This window comes from Petromyzon marinus, unplaced genomic scaffold (genome assembly GCF_048934315.1).
Source record: "Petromyzon marinus isolate PM22_M1 ecotype Great Lakes invasive population unplaced genomic scaffold, UKy_Petmar_22M1.pri1.0 PM_Scaffold_415, whole genome shotgun sequence".
In the NCBI taxonomy this organism is placed as follows: domain Eukaryota; kingdom Metazoa; phylum Chordata; class Hyperoartia; order Petromyzontiformes; family Petromyzontidae; genus Petromyzon; species Petromyzon marinus.
The window spans coordinates 14,958-32,197 of record NW_027423408.1 but is presented as its reverse complement, the minus strand read 5'-3'; the positions used below and the strand labels follow the sequence as shown (position 1 = coordinate 32,197).

At 58.6% G+C, this 17,240-nt stretch overlaps 2 protein-coding genes and 3 long non-coding RNA genes across 5 annotated transcripts in view; 2 read left to right on the top strand and 3 right to left on the bottom strand.

The window, feature by feature from the left end:
- Positions 1-938, bottom strand: part of LOC142923319 (uncharacterized) — a 20,838-nt gene extending 19,900 nt beyond the window's left edge. Inside the window, exon 1 of the mRNA XM_076064380.1 lies at positions 787-938. Within this exon, the coding sequence (XP_075920495.1) occupies positions 787-938 (152 nt within the window). The remainder of the gene's footprint in view (positions 1-786) is intronic.
- LOC142923316 (uncharacterized) overlaps positions 1-12,911 on the bottom strand; it is a 32,811-nt gene extending 19,900 nt beyond the window's left edge. The window contains exon 1 of the long non-coding RNA XR_012940680.1: positions 12,776-12,911. This is a non-coding gene — a long non-coding RNA (uncharacterized LOC142923316). The remainder of the gene's footprint in view (positions 1-12,775) is intronic.
- LOC142923317 (uncharacterized) overlaps positions 1-13,654 on the bottom strand; it is a 35,278-nt gene extending 21,624 nt beyond the window's left edge. The window contains exons 1-2 of the long non-coding RNA XR_012940681.1: positions 13,553-13,654; positions 13,381-13,500 (exon numbers count right to left, since the gene is read on the bottom strand). This is a non-coding gene — a long non-coding RNA (uncharacterized LOC142923317). The remainder of the gene's footprint in view (positions 1-13,380; positions 13,501-13,552) is intronic.
- The window catches only part of LOC142923318 (uncharacterized), a 33,811-nt gene extending 17,780 nt beyond the window's left edge, over positions 1-16,031 (top strand). Inside the window, exon 3 of the long non-coding RNA XR_012940682.1 lies at positions 15,790-16,031. This is a non-coding gene — a long non-coding RNA (uncharacterized LOC142923318). The remainder of the gene's footprint in view (positions 1-15,789) is intronic.
- LOC116937043 (uncharacterized) lies at positions 1,027-15,747 on the top strand. Its single transcript, XM_032944163.2, has 3 exons — positions 1,027-1,079; positions 4,141-4,700; positions 4,873-15,747. Exons 1-3 carry the CDS (start codon positions 1,057-1,059, stop codon positions 5,031-5,033), a joined length of 744 nt encoding a protein of 247 aa, XP_032800054.2. The 5' UTR covers positions 1,027-1,056; the 3' UTR covers positions 5,034-15,747.
- Positions 16,032-17,240: the final 1,209 nt, after the last annotated feature.

Genomic DNA, 17,240 nt, shown 5'->3' with positions numbered 1-17,240 from the left:
CTCACCCACTCACCACCCACCCACTCACCCACCCACCCACTCACCCCACCCACTCACCCACCCACCCACTCACCCACCCACCCACCCACCCACTCACCCACCCACCCACTCACTCACCCACCCACCCCACTCACCACCACCCTCACCCACCCACCCACCCACTCACCCACCACCCACCCACCCCCCACCCACCCACCCACCACCCACTCACCCACCCACCCACTCACCCACCCCCACCCACCCACCCACTCACCCACCCACCCACCCACTCACTCACCCACCACTCACCCACCCACTCACTCACCCACCCACCCACTCACTCACTCACCCACCCACTCACTCACTCACTCACCCACCCACCCACTCACCCACTCACCCACCCACTCACTCACCCACTCACCCACCCACCCACTCACCCACCCACTCACCCACCCACCCACTCACTCACTCACTTACTCACTCACCCACTCACCCACCCACCCACTCACCCACCCACCCACTCACCCACCCACTCACCCACCCACCCACTCACCCACCCACCCACCCACCCACTCACCCACCCACCCACTCACTCACCCACCCACTCACCCACCCACTCACCCACCCACCCACCCACTCACCCACCCACCCACTCCACCCACCCACCCACCCACTCACCCACCCACCCCACCCACCCACCCACTCACCCACCCACCCACTCACCCCCCCTCTCTCTCTCTGTAGGTGCTGCGGGGTCTGCGTGCACCTACCCTGGCACCTATCACCACCCTCACCACCCTCACCAACAGCATCACCACCACCAGGCCCAGGGGGTGGGGGCCATCGTCATGGCAACCGCAGGGGGAGTCCCCCCCCACCCAGGGGCCCCTCCCCTCGAGGTCGGAGGGGCCCCCGGCGGAGGAGGGGGGAGGGGCCTCGCCGCCTGCGGGGTTGCCCATGGCAACGGGGGGGGAGGGGCCGTGATCCCCCGGCCCCAGCAGCCCCCGCCCCCTCCCCCCCCCGCCCCCTCCCCCCCCACCCCCCCCACCCCCTCCCCCCCCTCCGGCCTCACCCGGGATGGGAGCTCCTCCGCTCGGAAGGTGAGTGAGTGGGTGAGGAGTGGTGAGTGAGTGGTGAGTGAGTGGTGAGTGAGTGGGTGAGGAGTGGTGAGGAGTGGGTGGGTGGGTGGGTGGTGAGGAGTGGTGAGGAGTGGGTGAGTGAGTGGGTGAGTGGGTGGGTGAGTGGGTGAGTGGGTGAGTGAGTGGGTGGGTGAGTGAGTGGGTGGGTGAGTGAGTGGGTTGGTGGGTGAGTGAGTGAGTGAGTGGGTGAGTGGGTGGGTGAGTGGGTGAGTGGGTGAGTGAGTGGGTGGGTGAGTGAGTGGGTGGGTGAGTGAGTGGGTTGGTGGGTGAGTGAGTGAGTGAGTGGGTGAGTGGGTGAGTGAGTGAGTGGGTGGGTGGGTGAGTGAGTGAGTGGGTGGGTGGGTGGGTGAGTGAGTGAGTGGGTGAGTGGGTGAGTGAGTGGGTGGGTGGGTGAGTGAGTGAGTGAGTGGGTGGGTGGGTGAGTGAGTGGGTGGGTGAGTGAGTATGAGTGAGCGGTTTCAGGAAAGGGCGGTCCTGCACAGATGCCATATTTTCTGTCCGTCTGCTACAGCAGAGGTGTAGGAAATTCCAACAAGACCTACATCTCTGCTTTATTGACCTGGTCAAGGCCTATGATACCATCAGTAGGCCTGGGCTCGGGGTTGTTCTTCGTGCTTTTAGAGTACCTGACCCTCTGCTCACGATCATTAAGGACCTTCATGATGGTGAGCGGGCCCGGGTAAAACTACGTGGCCGGGAGTCAGAGCCATTCCCTGTACACCTTGGGGTGCGACAGGGATGTCCTCTGGCTCCCACATTATTTAACATCTATTTTGACCACGTAGTTCGTGAAGCCTTCAACAGCTGTACCGGGGGAATCTCCATATGGTACAGATATAATGGGAGGCTGATCGATGCCCGGGTGCGGTCAAGGGATGGCTCCCTATTGCTCAACCACGTTATGTATGCTGATGATTTGGTAATAGCTGCTCAGTCAGAGGAGGAGTTGGAGACGCTGCTGCTGAGACTGGAGCATGCCACTAAGAGGTGGGGCCTTAGCATCAGCCCCACCAAAACTAAGCACCTGCCTGGGTATTTTGTACCATCGGACACTCCACCCCCACAACTCCCAATCGGTGATGGGGCAGTTGTGGAGAGAGTGGAGAGTTTCCCATACCTGGGCAGTGTGCTTATGACTGGCTCCAGTTTAACAGCAGAGGTCTCACTCCGAATCAGTCGAGCGGCAATATCTTTTCATCGGTTGCGTAACGCTGTGTGGAAGCTACCTGGTCTGTCGCTCCGCACTAAGCTTCAGGTCTTCTCGGCCACGGTCATTCCCTCCCTTCTCTACGCTTGCGAAACGTGGACCCCCCTAATGGAACACCTTCGCCGGTTAGAAACATTTAGGCTAGCCTGCCTACGATCCATCCTGGGTTTAACCAGACTGGATTGTGTGAGGAGCTCAGAAATCCTTGAAAGATCTGGGCAAGGTCCCATCGGTGAGCTCCTCCGGCAGGCAAGGCTGCGATGGCTGGGTCATGTAGCCCGCATGCCCAGCCACCGCATGCCGAAACAGCTTTTGTTCGGCCGGATCGAGGGGGCTAAGCGGGCGCGGCACGGGCTAGAGAAGAGATGGAGTGATGTGGTACAGGAGGACGTGGAGCTGAGTGGACTTGCCGATGACTGGTACCAGCAGTGTCAAGATTGGCCTCTGTGGAGGAGGCTCGTGAAGGATGCTACTGGGCAGTTGGAGGCAGTCGCCCTCCAACAACAACGGAGGGCGGAGGAGCGACGCTCACAACAGCGAGCGGAGCGCCGGGTGGCTAAAGCACAGCAGGTTGGCACAGTAGGGGGCACAGGTGGTGCATCAGCCAGTCATCTCAGTCATCTCAGTCAGTCGACCCGTGGCACCTGCTGGGTCTGCCCCGTGACCTCCTGCCAGCGGGCGTTCGACACTTCACGTGGCCTCAGGGTGCACATAGCCTGGCACAAGCGTCGTGGTGACGTCACCGCCACTTAGTGGCGAATGGCGGAGTGAGTGTAAAAGTGAGTGAGTGTGGGAGTGTGTGTGTGAGTGTATGTGAGTGTGTGTATAAGTGAGTGAGTGTATGAGTGAGTGTGTATGAGTGAGTGTGTATGAGTGAGTGTGTGTGAGTGTGTGAGTGTATGAGTGAGTGTATGTGAGTGTGTGTATAAGTGAGTGAGTGTATGAGTGAGTGAGTGTATGAGTGAGTGAGTGTATGAGTGAGTGAGTGTGTAAGTGAGTGTATGAGTGTGTGTATAAGTGAGTGTGTGAGTGTATAAGTGAGTGAGTGAGTGTATGAGTGTGTGTATAAGTGAGTGTATGAGTGAGTGTATAAGTGTGTGAGAGTGTATAAGTGAGTGAGAGTATGAGTGAGTGAGTGTATGAGTGTGTGTATAAGTGAGTGTGTGAGTGAGTATAAGTGAGTGAGTGTATAAGTGTGTGAGTGTATAAGTGATTGAGTGTGTAAGTGAGTGTATGAGTGTGTGTATAAGTGAGTGTGTGAGTGAGTGTATAAGTGAGTGAGTGAGTGTATGAGTGAGTGTATAAGTGAGTGAGTGTATGAGTGAGTGTGTGAGTGTGTGTTGTGTATAAGTGAGTGAGTGTATGAGTGAGTGTATAAGTGAGTGAGTGAGTGTATGAGTGAGTGTATAAGTGAGTGAGTGTATGAGTGTGTGTATAAGTGAGTGTGTGAGTGAGTGACTGAGTGAGTGTATGAGTGAGTGAGTGTATGAGTGAGTGTATAAGTGAGTGAGTGTATGAGTGAGTGAGTGGTGAGTGAGTGAGTGTATGAGTGAGTGAGTGTATGAGTGAGTGTATGAGTGAGTGAGTGTATGAGTGAGTGAGTGGTGAGTGAGTGAGTGTATGAGTGAGTGAGTGTATGAGTGAGTGAGTGTGTAAGTGAGTGTATGAGTGTGTGTATAAGTGAGTGTGTGAGTGAGTGTATGAGTGAGTGTGTGAGTGTATAAGTGAGTGTATGTATAAGTGAGTGTGTGAGTGTATAAGTGATTGAAACATAAATTCCGGGTGTCTCTCCCTCCCCACCACCCACCCACCCAGCATCCCCACCCTGTGCGCCACCACCACAACAACCACAACCACCCACCCCCACCACCCACCGCCTCCACCCCCTCCACCACCACCTCCACCCACCGGCACCACCACCGGCACCACCACCGGCACCACCACCGGCACCACCACCGGCACCACCACCGGCACCGCGTCTGCCCTCATCCCCTCGGCCCACACGGCCTTCGTCAGCGCCTCGGCTTCGCTCGCCGCGTCTCAACACCCGGCACCGCCTCCTCCACCGCCTCCTCCTCCACCGCCTCCTCCACCGCCTCCACCGCCTCCGCCGCCGCCACCGACGTCGTCCACCACCGTCCCGGCTGCCTCCTCCTCCTCCTCCTCCTCCGCCGGAGCGGCTTCGGTGAATCTCGGCACGCCGGCGAGGCGTCCGGCGGGCGGTGACGGCGGTGTTGGAGGCGGTGGAGGCGGTGGAGGCGGTGTTGGAGGCGGTGGAGGCGGAGGCGGTGGAGGCGGTGAGAGGGCGGGCGGAGAGCAGCAGTTGCCCTCGGTGAGCGACGCTCGGAGCGATCTGCTGGCCGCCATCCGCATGGGTGAGTGGGGTGGGGTGGGTGGGGTGGGGTGGGGTGAGTGGGGTGGGGTGGGTGGTGGTTGTGGTGAGATGGTGAACTGGTGAGTGAGTTGGTGAGTGAGTGAGTTGGTGAGTGAGTTGGTGAGTGAGTGATCTGGTGAGCGCCCTGGTGAGCGTCTCCCCCTCCCCCCCAGGTATCCAGCTACGCAAGGTGCAGGAGCTGCGTGAGTTGGAGGCTCACCGCCGAGACCCCGGCGCCAACGACGTCGCCACCATCCTGAGCCGACGCATCGCCGTGGAATACAGCGACTCGGACGACGACTCCGAGTTGGACAACGACGAGTGGTCCGACTGAGGAGACAGACAGGCAACAGAGCAGACAGACAGGCAACAGAGCAGAGACGGGCGACTGAGCACAGACGGGCGACTCGGACGACGACTCCGAGTTGGACAACGACGAGTGGTCCGACTGAGCAGACAGACAGGCGACTGAGCAGACAGACAGGCAACAGAGCAGAGACGGGCGACTCGGACGACGACTCCGAGTTGGACAACGACGAGTGGTCCGACTGAGCAGACAGACAGGCGACTGAGCAGACAGACAGGCAACAGAGCAGAGACGGGCGACTGAGCACAGACGGGCGACTCGGGCGACGACTCCGAGTTGGACAACGACGAGTGGTCCGACTGAGGAGACAGACAGGCAACAGAGCAGACAGACAGGCAACAGAGCAGAGACAGGCGACTGAGCACAGACGGGCGACTCGGACGACGACTCCGAGTTGGACAACGACGAGTGGTCCGACTGAGGAGACAGACAGGCGACAGAGCAGACAGGCAACAGAGCAGACAGACGGGCGACTCGGACGACGACTCCGAGTTGGACAACGACGAGTGGTCCGACTGAGGAGAAAGACAGGCGACTGAGCAGACAGACAGGCAACAGAGCAGAGACGGGCGACTCGGACGACGACTCCGAGTTGGACAACGACGAGTGGTCCGACTGAGGAGACAGACAGGCAACAGAGCAGACAGACAGGCAACAGAGCAGACAGACAGGCAACAGAGCAGAGACGGGCGACTGAGCACAGACGGGCGACTCGGACGACGACTCCGAGTTGGACAACGACGAGTGGTCCGACTGAGCAGACAGACAGGCAACAGAGCAGACAGACAGGCAACAGAGCAGACAGACAGGCAACAGAGCAGAGACGGGCGACTGAGCACAGACGGGCGACTCGGACGACGACTCCGAGTTGGACAACGACGAGTGGTCCGACTGAGGAGACAGACAGGCAACAGAGCAGACAGACAGGCAACAGAGCAGAGACGGGCGACTGAGCACAGACGGGCGACTCGGACGACGACTCCGAGTTGGACAACGACGAGTGGTCCGACTGAGGAGACAGACAGGCGACTGAGCAGCCAGACAGGCAACAGAGCAGAGACGGGCGACTGAGCACAGACGGGCGACTCGGACGACGACTCCGAGTTGGACAACGACGAGTGGTCCGACTGAGGAGACAGACAGGCGACTGAGCAGCCAGACAGGCAACAGAGCAGAGACGGGCGACTGAGCACAGACGGGCGACTCGGACGACGACTCCGAGTTGGACAACGACGAGTGGTCCGACTGAGGAGACAGACAGGCAACAGAGCAGACAGACAGGCAACAGAGCAGAGACGGGCGACTGAGCACAGACGGGCGACTCGGACGACGACTCCGAGTTGGACAACGACGAGTGGTCCGACTGAGGAGACAGACAGGCAACAGAGCAGACAGACAGGCAACAGAGCAGAGACGGGCGACTGAGCACAGACGGGCGACTCGGACGACGACTCCGAGTTGGACAACGACGAGTGGTCCGACTGAGGAGACAGACAGGCGACTGAGCAGCCAGACAGGCAACAGAGCAGAGACGGGCGACTGAGCACAGACGGGCGACTCGGACGACGACTCCGAGTTGGACAACGACGAGTGGTCCGACTGAGGAGACAGACAGGCAACAGAGCAGACAGACAGGCAACAGAGCAGAGCAGACGGGCGACTCGGACGACGACTCCGAGTTGGACAACGACGAGTGGTCCGACTGAGGAGACAGACAGGCAACAGAGCAGACAGACAGGCAACAGAGCAGACAGACGGGCGACTCGGACGACGACTCCGAGTTGGACAACGACGAGTGGTCCGACTGAGGAGACAGACAGGCAACAGAGCAGACAGACAGGCAACAGAGCAGACAGACGGGCGACTCGGACGACGACTCCGAGTTGGACAACGACGAGTGGTCCGACTGAGCAGACAGACAGGCAACAGAGCAGACAGACGGGCGACTCGGACGACGACTCCGAGTTGGACAACGACGAGTGGTCCGACTGAGGAGACAGACAGGCAACAGAGCAGACAGACAGGCAACAGAGCAGACAGACGGGCGACTCGGACGACGACTCCGAGTTGGACAACGACGAGTGGTCCGACTGAGGAGACAGACAGGCAACAGAGCAGACAGACAGGCGACTGACGGGCGACTCGGACGACGACTCCGAGTTGGACAACGACGAGTGGTCCGACTGAGGAGACAGACAGGCGACAGAGCAGACAGGCAACAGAGCAGACAGACAGGCGACTGACGGGCGACTCGGACGACGACTCCGAGTTGGACAACGACGAGTGGTCTGACTGAGCAGACAGACAGGCGACAGAGCAGACAGGCAACAGAGCAGACAGACAGGCGACTGACGGGCGACTCGGACGACGACTCCGAGTTGGACAACGACGAGTGGTCCGACTGAGGAGACAGACAGGCGACTGAGCAGCCAGACAGGCAACAGAGCAGAGACGGGCGACTGAGCACAGACGGGCGACTCGGACGACGACTCCGAGTTGGACAACGACGAGTGGTCCGACTGAGCAGACAGACAGGCGACAGAGCAGACAGACAGGCGACTGACGGGCGACTCGGACGACGACTCCGAGTTGGACAACGACGAGTGGTCCGACTGAGGAGACAGACAGGCGACAGAGCAGACAGACAGGCAACAGAGCAGAGACGGGCGACTGAGCACAGACGGGCGACTCGGACGACGACTCCGAGTTGGACAACGACGAGTGGTCCGACTGAGGAGACAGACAGGCAACAGAGCAGAAGGGCGACAGAGCACAGACGGGCGACTCGGACGACGACTCCGAGTTGGACAACGACGAGTGGTCCGACTGAGGAGACAGACAGGCAACAGAGCAGAAGGGCGACAGAGCACAGACGGGCGACTCGGACGACGACTCCGAGTTGGACAACGACGAGTGGTCCGACTGAGGAGACAGACAGGCGACTGAGCAGACAGACAACAGAGCAGACGGGCGACTGAGCAGATGTCTGACTGAGCAGACAGATGGGCGACTGAGCAGACAGACAGGCAACAGAGCAGACTGACAACAGAGCAGACGGGCGACTCGGATGACGACTCCGAGTTGGACAACGACGAGTGGTCCGACTGAGGAGACAGACAGGCGACAGAGCAGACAGACAGGCAACAGAGCAGAGACGGGCGACTGAGCACAGACGGGCGACTCGGGCGACGACTCCGAGTTGGACAACGACGAGTGGTCCGACTGAGGAGACAGACAGGCGACAGAGCAGACAGACAGGCAACAGAGCAGAGACGGGCGACTGAGCACAGATGGGCGACTCGGACGACGACTCCGAGTTGGACAACGACGAGTGGTCCGACTGAGGAGACAGACAGGCGACTGAGCAGCCAGACAGGCAACAGAGCAGAGACGGGCGACTGAGCACAGACGGGCGACTCGGACGACGACTCCGAGTTGGACAACGACGAGTGGTCCGACTGAGGAGACAGACAGGCAACAGAGCAGACAGACAGGCAACAGAGCAGACAGACGGGCGACTCGGACGACGACTCCGAGTTGGACAACGACGAGTGGTCCGACTGAGGAGACAGACAGGCAACAGAGCAGACGGGCGACTGAGCACAGACGGGCGACTCGGACGACGACTCCGAGTTGGACAACGACGAGTGGTCCGACTGAGGAGACAGACAGGCGACAGAGCAGACAGACAGGCAACAGAGCAGAGACGGGCGACTGAGCACAGACGGGCGACTCGGACGACGACTCCGAGTTGGACAACGACGAGTGGTCCGACTGAGGAGACAGACAGGCAACAGAGCAGACAGACAGGCAACAGAGCAGACAGACGGGCGACTCGGACGACGACTCCGAGTTGGACAACGACGAGTGGTCCGACTGAGTAGACAGACAGGCGACAGAGCAGACAGACAGGCGACTGACGGGCGACTCGGACGACGACTCCGAGTTGGACAACGACGAGTGGTCCGACTGAGCAGACAGACAGGCGACTGAGCAGACAGACAACAGAGCAGACGGGCGACTCGGACGACGACTCCGAGTTGGACAACGACGAGTGGTCCGACTGAGGAGACAGACAGGCGACTGAGCAGACAGACAGACAGACGGGCGACTCGGACGACGACTCCGAGTTGGACAACGACGAGTGGTCCAACTGAGCAGACAGACAGGCAACAGAGCAGATAGACAACAGAGCAGACGGGCGACTGAGCACAGACGGGCGACTCGGACGACGACTCCGACTTGGACAACGACGAGTGGTCCGACTGAGGAGACAGACAGGCAACAGAGCAGACAGACGGGCGACTCGGACGACGACTCCGAGTTGGACAACGACGAGTGGTCCGACTGAGCACACAGACAGGCGACTGAGCAGACAGGCAACAGAGCAGACAGACAACAGAGCAGACGGGCGACTCGGACGACGACTCCGAGTTGGACAACGACGAGTGGTCCGACTGAGCAGACAGACAGGCAACAGAGCAGACAGACGGACGACAGAGCACAGACGGGCGACTCGGACGACGACTCCGAGTTGGACAACGACGAGTGGTCCGACTGAGGAGACAGACAGGCAACAGAGCAGACAGACAACAGAGCAGACGGGCGACTGAGCACAGACGGGCGACTCGGACGACGACTCCGAGTTGGACAACGACGAGTGGTCCGACTGAGCACACAGACAGGCGACTGAGCAGACAGACAACAGAGCAGACGGGCGACTCGGACGACGACTCCGAGTTGGACAACGACGAGTGGTCCGACTGAGGAGACAGACAGGCAACAGAGCAGAAGGGCGACAGAGCACAGACGGGCGACTCGGACGACGACTCCGAGTTGGACAACGACGAGTGGTCCGACTGAGCAGACAGACAGGCGACTGAGCAGACAGACAGGCAACAGAGCAGACAGACGGGCGACTCGGACGACGACTCCGAGTTGGACAACGACGAGTGGTCCGACTGAGGAGACAGACGACTGAGCAGATGTCTGACTGAGCAGACAGACGGGCGACTGAGCAGACAGACAGGCAACAGAGCAGACAGACAACAGAGCAGATGGGCGACTCGGACGACGACTCCGAGTTGGACAACGACGAGTGGTCCGACTGAGCAGACAGACAGGCAACAGAGCAGAAGGGCGACAGAGCACAGACAGGCGACTCGGACGACGACTCCGAGTTGGACAACGACGAGTGGTCCGACTGAGCAGACAGACATCTGACTGAGCAGACAGGCGACTGACGGGCGACTCGGACGACGACTCCGAGTTGGACAACGACGAGTGGTCCGACTGAGGAGACAGGCGACTGAGCAGACAGACAACAGAGCAGACAGGCGACTGAGCACAGACGGGCGACTCGGACGACGACTCCGAGTTGGACAACGACGAGTGGTCCGACTGAGGAGACAGACAGGCGACTGAGCAGACAGACAACAGAGCAGACGGGCGACTGAGCACAGACGGGCGACTCGGACGACGACTCCGAGTTGGACAACGACGAGTGGTCCGACTGAGCACACAGACGTCTGACTGAGCAGACGGACGACAGAGCAGACGGAAGGGCGACTGAGCACAGACGGACGACTGAGCAGACGGGCGACTGAGCACAGACGGAAGGGCGACTGAGCAGACGGGCGACTAACGGACGACGGAGCAGAGACGGACGACTGAGCAGACGGACGACTAACGGACGACTGAGCACAGACGGACGACTGAGCAGACATCTGATTGAGCAGAGACGCTACAGGCGGAGAGAGACAGAGTGAGAGAGAGAGAGAGACAGAGACCGACGGACATGGAGACATGCAGGCAGACACTAACCCTGACCCACCCCCCCCTGTAACCCTCTTGACACTACAGGACACGTTTACTTGTCACTTCTTTCGCTAAAGTCACGTAGAAAGAGAGACACTACACACAAAGTTGTTGTTGTTGTTGCGATGCTGGAACACATTCCGGGCGTTTTGCTGAGCCCAGATGTCGCCTTAGGCCCAGGCAAGCCAGGCTGTCTGAGGCCTTAGGCCCAGGCAAGCCAGGCTCTCTCTAGGCCTTAGGCCCAGGCAAGCCAGGCTCTAGGCCTTAGGCCCAGGCAAGCCAGGCTGTCTGAGGCCTTAGGCCCCGGCAAGCCAGGCTCTAGGCCTTAGGCCCAGGCAAGCCAGGCTCTCTCTAGGCCTTAGGCCCAGGCAGCCAGGCTCTCTCCAGGCCTTAGGCCCAGGCAAGCCAGCCTCTAGGCCTTAGGCCCAGGCAGCCAGGATCTCTAGGCCTAGAACAACAAAAGGAACATCGGGTTTACAGGCCTTAGGCCCAGGCAAGCCAGGCTGTCTGGGGCCTTAGGCCCAGGCAAGCAAGGCTCTCTCCAGGCCTTAGGCCCAGGCAAGCCAGGCTCTAGGCCTTAGGCCCAGGCAGCCAGGCTCTCTAGGCCTAGAACAACAAAAGGAACATCGGGTTTACAGGCCTTAGGCCCAGGCAAGCCAGGCTGTCTGAGGCCTTAGGCCCAGGCAAGCCAGGCTCTCTCCAGGCCTTAGGCCCAGGCAAGCCAGGCTCTCTCTAGGCCTAGAACAACAAAAGGAACATCGGGTTTACAGGCCGCTGTTTGTTAAAGGCGGAGGTGGCGGCCTCGCCTGCCTGGCTTCTCCTCGCTGCCTAAGGCCTAGAGAGCCTGGTTCCATAGGCCTTAGGCCCAGGACAGCCAGGCTCTCACAGGGCTTAGGCCCTGGGAGAGCCTGGTTCCATAGGCCTTAGGCCCAGGCAAGCCAGGCTCTCTGAGGCCTTAGGCCCAGGCAAGCCAGGCTCTCTGAGGCCTTGGGCCCAGGCAAGCCAGGCTCTCTCAGGCCTTAGGCCCAGGCAAGTCAGGCTCTCTGAGGCCTTAGGCCCAGGCAAGCCAGGCTCTCTGAGGCCTTGGGCCCAGGCAAGCCAGGCTCTCTCAGGCCTTAGGCCCAGGCAAGCCAGGCTCTCTAGGCCTAGAACAACAAAAGGAACATCGGGTTTCCAGGCCACTGTTAAAGGCGGAGGTGGTGGCCTCGCCTGCCTGGATTCTCCTCGCTGCCTCGGGCCCGGGACAGCCTGGCTCCATAGGCCTTAGGCCTGGCTTGGGAGCCTAGTTCCATAGGCCTTAGGCCTGGCTTGGGAGCCTGGTTCCATAGGCCTTAGGCCCAGGACAGCCAGGCTCTCTCTAGGCCCAGGCAAGCCAGGCCTTAGGCCCGGGACAGCCTGGTTACATAGGCCTTAGGCCCAGGACAGCCAGGCGCTCTAGGCCTTAGGCCCAGGCAAGCCAGGCTCTTTAGGCCTTAGGCCCAGGAGAGCCTGGTTCCATAGGCCTTAGGCAAGCCAGGCTCTCTAGGCCTTAGGTCCAGGAAAGCCTGGCTCTCTAGGCCTTAGGCCCAGGAGAGCCAGGCTCTCTAGGCCTTAGGCCCATGAAAGCCTGGCTCTCAGCCTTAAGCCTAGGAAAGCCTGGGTCTCTAGGCCTTAGGCCTAGGAAAGCCTGGCTCCTCTCGACCTAAGGTCTCATCAAAGCCTGGGTCTCTAGGCCTTAAGCCTAGGAAAGCCTGGCTCTCTAGGCCTTAGGCCGAGAGAGCAAGGCTTTCCTAGGCCTAAGGGCTAGAGAGCCAGGCTCTCCTAGGCTTAAGGCTGAGCGAGCCAGGCTTTTATGGGCCTAGAGAGCCTGGTTTTCCTAGGCCTAAGGCCTAGGAAAGCCAGGCTCTCTAGGCCTGGCTCTCTCGTCTCGTATTTGCCGTCGAATGTGCCGAGTATCCTCGCATAGTCATCGCTGGTTATGGCCGGGTTTCTCTAGGGCCACTTGATGTTATTAACTTGTACTAGTTCACATTGGCGGTGATCGTGTAGCGTTATTGTAACCTTGGGCGTGTGGGGAGTGGCTGGCGCACGCGTACAAGCAACACCCCCCTCTCTGTGTGTGCCACGGTGCCGGCAGCCTTCATAGACGCTGCTACTCGCTACTACTGACAGCCCCTTGCCCCTACAGCCCTGCTAGAGGCTACCTGGGGGAGCTTTGCCTGTGTCTGTGTCACAGCACTTGCCCCTACAGCCTGCTAGAGGCTACCTGGGGGAGCTTTGTCACTGTGTGTGTGTCACTACACTTGCCCCTACAGCCCTGCTAGAGGCTACCTGGGGGAGCTTTGTCTGTGTCTGTGTCACTACACTTGCCCCTACAGCCCTGCTAGAGGCTACCTGGGGGAGCTTTGTCTGTGTGTGTAACAGCACTTGCCCCTACAGCCCTGCTAGAGGCTACCTGGGGGAGCTTTGTCTGTGTCTGTGTCACTACACTTGACCCTACAGCCCTGCTAGAGGCTACCTGGGGGAGCTTTGTCTGTGTGTGTAACAGCACTTGCCCCTATAGCCTGCTAGAGGCTACCTGGGGGAGCTTTGTCTGTGTGTGTCACTACACTTGCCCCTACAGCCTGCTAGAGGCTACCTGGGGGAGCTTTGTGTCACTACACTTGCCCCTACAGCCTGCTAGAGGCTACCTGGGGGAGCTTTGTAGTTGTAGTAGTGTGTGCTGATTGTCGCGGGCCGTTCGGCGCTTCATTGAGCCCCTCCCTCCTCTCTTAGCAACTGTGAAGTTAGTTAGTTATAAAATAATAATTAATTTAACAAATGTAGCGCCCTGCGCTGTGGTTACCCCTATGGTACAGTGCGGGACAGTAGTTACCTCGGTACAGTGCGGGACAGTAGTTACCTCGGTACAGTGCGAGACAGTAGCTAGCCCCGAGGTACAGTGCGGGACAGTGGTCGCCTCAGTACAGTGCGACACAGTAGTTAGCCCCGCGGTACAGTGTGGTACGGTAGTTACCTCGATACAGTGCGGTACAGTAGCTAGCCCCGAGGTACAGTGCGGGACAGTAGTTACCTCGGTACAGTGCGATAAGTTGTTTACCCGAGGTACAGTACGGGGCAGTGGTTAACCCGAGGTACAGTGTGATACGGTAGTTACCTCGGTACAGTGCGATACAGTAGCTAGCCCCGAGGTACAGTGCGGCACAGTAGTTACCTCGGTACAGTGCGATACAGTAGTTAGCCCGATGTACAGTGCGGTAGTTACCGAGGTACAGTGCGGGACTGGTTAGCCCGAGGTACAGTGCGGACAGTAGCTAGCCCGTGGTACAGTGCGGGACAGTAGCTAGCCCGTGGTACAGTGCGGGACAGTTGTTAGCCCCGAGGTACAGTGCGTTAGCTGCGGTTGCCTAGGAAACACCGCGCTCGGGTGGTTAACCTGCTACAGTGCCCTTAGGTGGTTAACCTTCGTACAGTACACTCCGGAACGGGGGGGCGTGGCACAGCGGTTACCATGGTTACCTTGGTACAGTGCGGTGTACAGTGTGGGCGCGCACTGCGGGGGGCGTTGCCAAAGCACCTGACGATGTCGTAACCATGGCAACGGGACTGGTAACCATGGCGATAGACACTGGAAAAGCAACATTTCCATGGCAACGCGTGAAACAGATTGGTCACCATGGTAACACGCTGGTTGCCGTGGTTACGTGCTGGGTGTTGCCGCTGGTTGCCATGGTGATGGGTCCGGGTGTTTGATCCGTATCTTGACTGTAGTCCGGCTACAACCACCACGACTACAACCACCACCACAACTACAACCATCACCACCACCCCTACAATCACCACAACCACCACAATCACTACAATCACCACCACCACTACAATCACCACCACCCCTACAATCACCACCCCTACAACCACCACAATCACCACCACCACAACCACCACAATCACTACAACCACCACAATCACCACCACCACTACAGCCACAACTACAAACACTACAATCACCACACTGCAACCACTACAACAACCGCACAACCACCACTCCTACAACCATCACAATAAACACCACTACAACAACCAATACAACCACCACCACTCCTACAACCACCACTACAACCACCACTACAACCACCACCACTCCTACAACCACCACTACAACCACTCCTACAACCACCACCACCACTCCTACCACCACTCCTACCACCACAACCACCACCACTCCTACAACCACCACTACCACCACTACAACCATCACAATAAACACCACTACAACAACCAATACAACCACCACTACAACCACCACTACAACCACCACTCCTACAACCACCACTACAACCACCATCACAACAAACACCACTCCTACAACCATCACAATAAACACCACTACAACCACCACGACAACCACCACCACAACCACCACAACCACCACTCTCCGTGTGTCTGTGCTACTGAACACAACCCGCCAGCAGTGGTTGTGATTGCTGTGGTGGTTGTAGTGGTGGTTGTGATTGTAGTGGTGGTTGTAGTGGTGGTTGTGATTGTAGTGGTGGTTGTAGTGGTGGTTGTGATTGCAGTGGTTGTGTTGTTGTGATGTGAGTGTAATGGTTGCTACAGGTTATTGTGGTTGTAGTAGTTGTTGTTGTGGTGGTGTCGTTATAGTTGTCATAGTTGTGGCGGTGGTTGTAGTGGTCGTGGTGTAGTTGTGGCTGTAGTAGTTGTGGTTGTAGTAGTAGTCGTGGTGTAGTTGTGGTTGTAGTAGTTGTGGCTGTAGTAGTTGTGGTTGTAGTAGTAGTCGTGATGTAATTGTGGTTGTTGTAGTAGTTGTGGTTGTTGCAGTAGTTGTGGTTGTAGTCAACAATAAAAAATAAAATATTAAACGCTCCATTGGCTGCAGTTGTGGTTTACACAGACAAAGCTCCCCCAGGTAGCCTCTAGCAGGGCTGTAGGGGCAAGTGCTGTTACACACACACAGACAAAGCTCCCCCAGGTAGCCGCTAGAAGGGCTGTAGGGGCAAGTGCTGTTACACACAGACACAGCTCCCCCAGGTAGCCTCTATCAGGGCTGTAGGGGCAAGTGCTGTTACACAGACACAGACAAAGCTCCCCCAGGTAGCCTCTAGCAGGGCTGTAGGGGCAAGTGCTGTTACACAGACACAGACAAAGCTCCCCCAGGTAGCCTCTAGCAGGCTGTAGGGGCAAGTGCTGTTACACACACAGACAAAGCTCCCCCAGGTAGCCTCTAGCAGGCTGTAGGGGCAAGTGCAGTGTTACACACACAGACAAAGCTCCCCCAGGTAGCCTCTAGCAGGGCTGTAGGGGCAAGTGCTGTTACACACACAGACAAAGCTCCCCCAGGTAGCCTCTAGAAGGGTTGTAGGGGCAAGTGCTGTTACACACACACAGACAAAGCTCCCCCAGGTAGCCTCTAGCAGGGCTGTAGGGGCAAGTGCTGTTACACACACAGAGACAAAGCTCCCCCAGGTAGCCTCTAGCAGGCTGTAGGGGCAAGTGCTGTTACACACACAGACAAAGCTCCCCCAGGTAGCCTCTAGCAGGGCTGTAGGGGCAAGTGCTGTTACACACACACAGACAAAGCTCCCCCAGGTAGCCTCTAGAAGGGCTGTAGGGGCAAGTGATGTTACACACACAGACAAAGCTCCCCCAGGTAGCCTCTAGCAGGGCTGTAGGGGCAAGTGCTGTTACACACACACAGACAAAGCTCCCCCAGGTAGCCTCTAGCAGGCTGTAGGGGCAAGTGTAGTGTTAAACACACACAGACAAAGCTCCCCCAGGTAGCCTCTGGCAGGCTGTAGGGGCAAGTGCTGTTACACACACACAGACAAAGCTCCCCCAGGTAGCCTCTAGCAGGGCTGTAGGGGCAAGTGCTGTTACACACACACAGACAAAGCTCCCCCAGGTAGCCTCTAGCAGGGCTGTAGGGGCAAGTGCTGTTACACACACAGACAAAGCTCCCCCAGGTAGCCTCTAGCAGGGCTGTAGGGGCAAGTGCTGTTACACACACAAAGCTCCCCCAGGTAGCCTCTAGCAGGCTGTAGGGGCAAGTGCTGTTACACACAGACACAGACAAAGCTCCCCCAGGTAGCCTCTAGCAGGCTGTAGGGGCAAGTGCTGTTACACACACAGACAAAGCTCCCCCAGGTAGCCTCTAGCAGGGCTGTAGGGGCAAGTGCTGTTACACACAGACAAAGCTCCCCCAGGTAGCCTCTAGCAGGCTGTAGCGGCAAGTGCTGTTACACACACACAGGCGAAGCTCCCCCAGGTAGCCTCTAGCAGGGCTGTAGGGGCAAGTGCTCTTGGGTGGAGTTGATGGCTGGGGTTGGTGGATGGAGTTGGTGGGTGGAGTAGTGGGTGGGT

What these genes read in the sequence shown, in the direction of transcription:
- LOC116937043 (XM_032944163.2), top strand. Translation starts at nt 1,057, where the DNA reads ATGGGAGCTCCTCCGCTCGGAAG. An exon ending in GGAGCTCCTCCGCTCGGAAG is followed by an intron (nt 1,080 to 4,140) that starts GTGAGTGAGTGG and finishes CCACCCACCCAG; the next exon opens with CATCCCCACCCTGTGCGCCA. An exon ending in GCTGGCCGCCATCCGCATGG is followed by an intron (nt 4,701 to 4,872) that starts GTGAGTGGGGTG and finishes CCTCCCCCCCAG; the next exon opens with GTATCCAGCTACGCAAGGTG.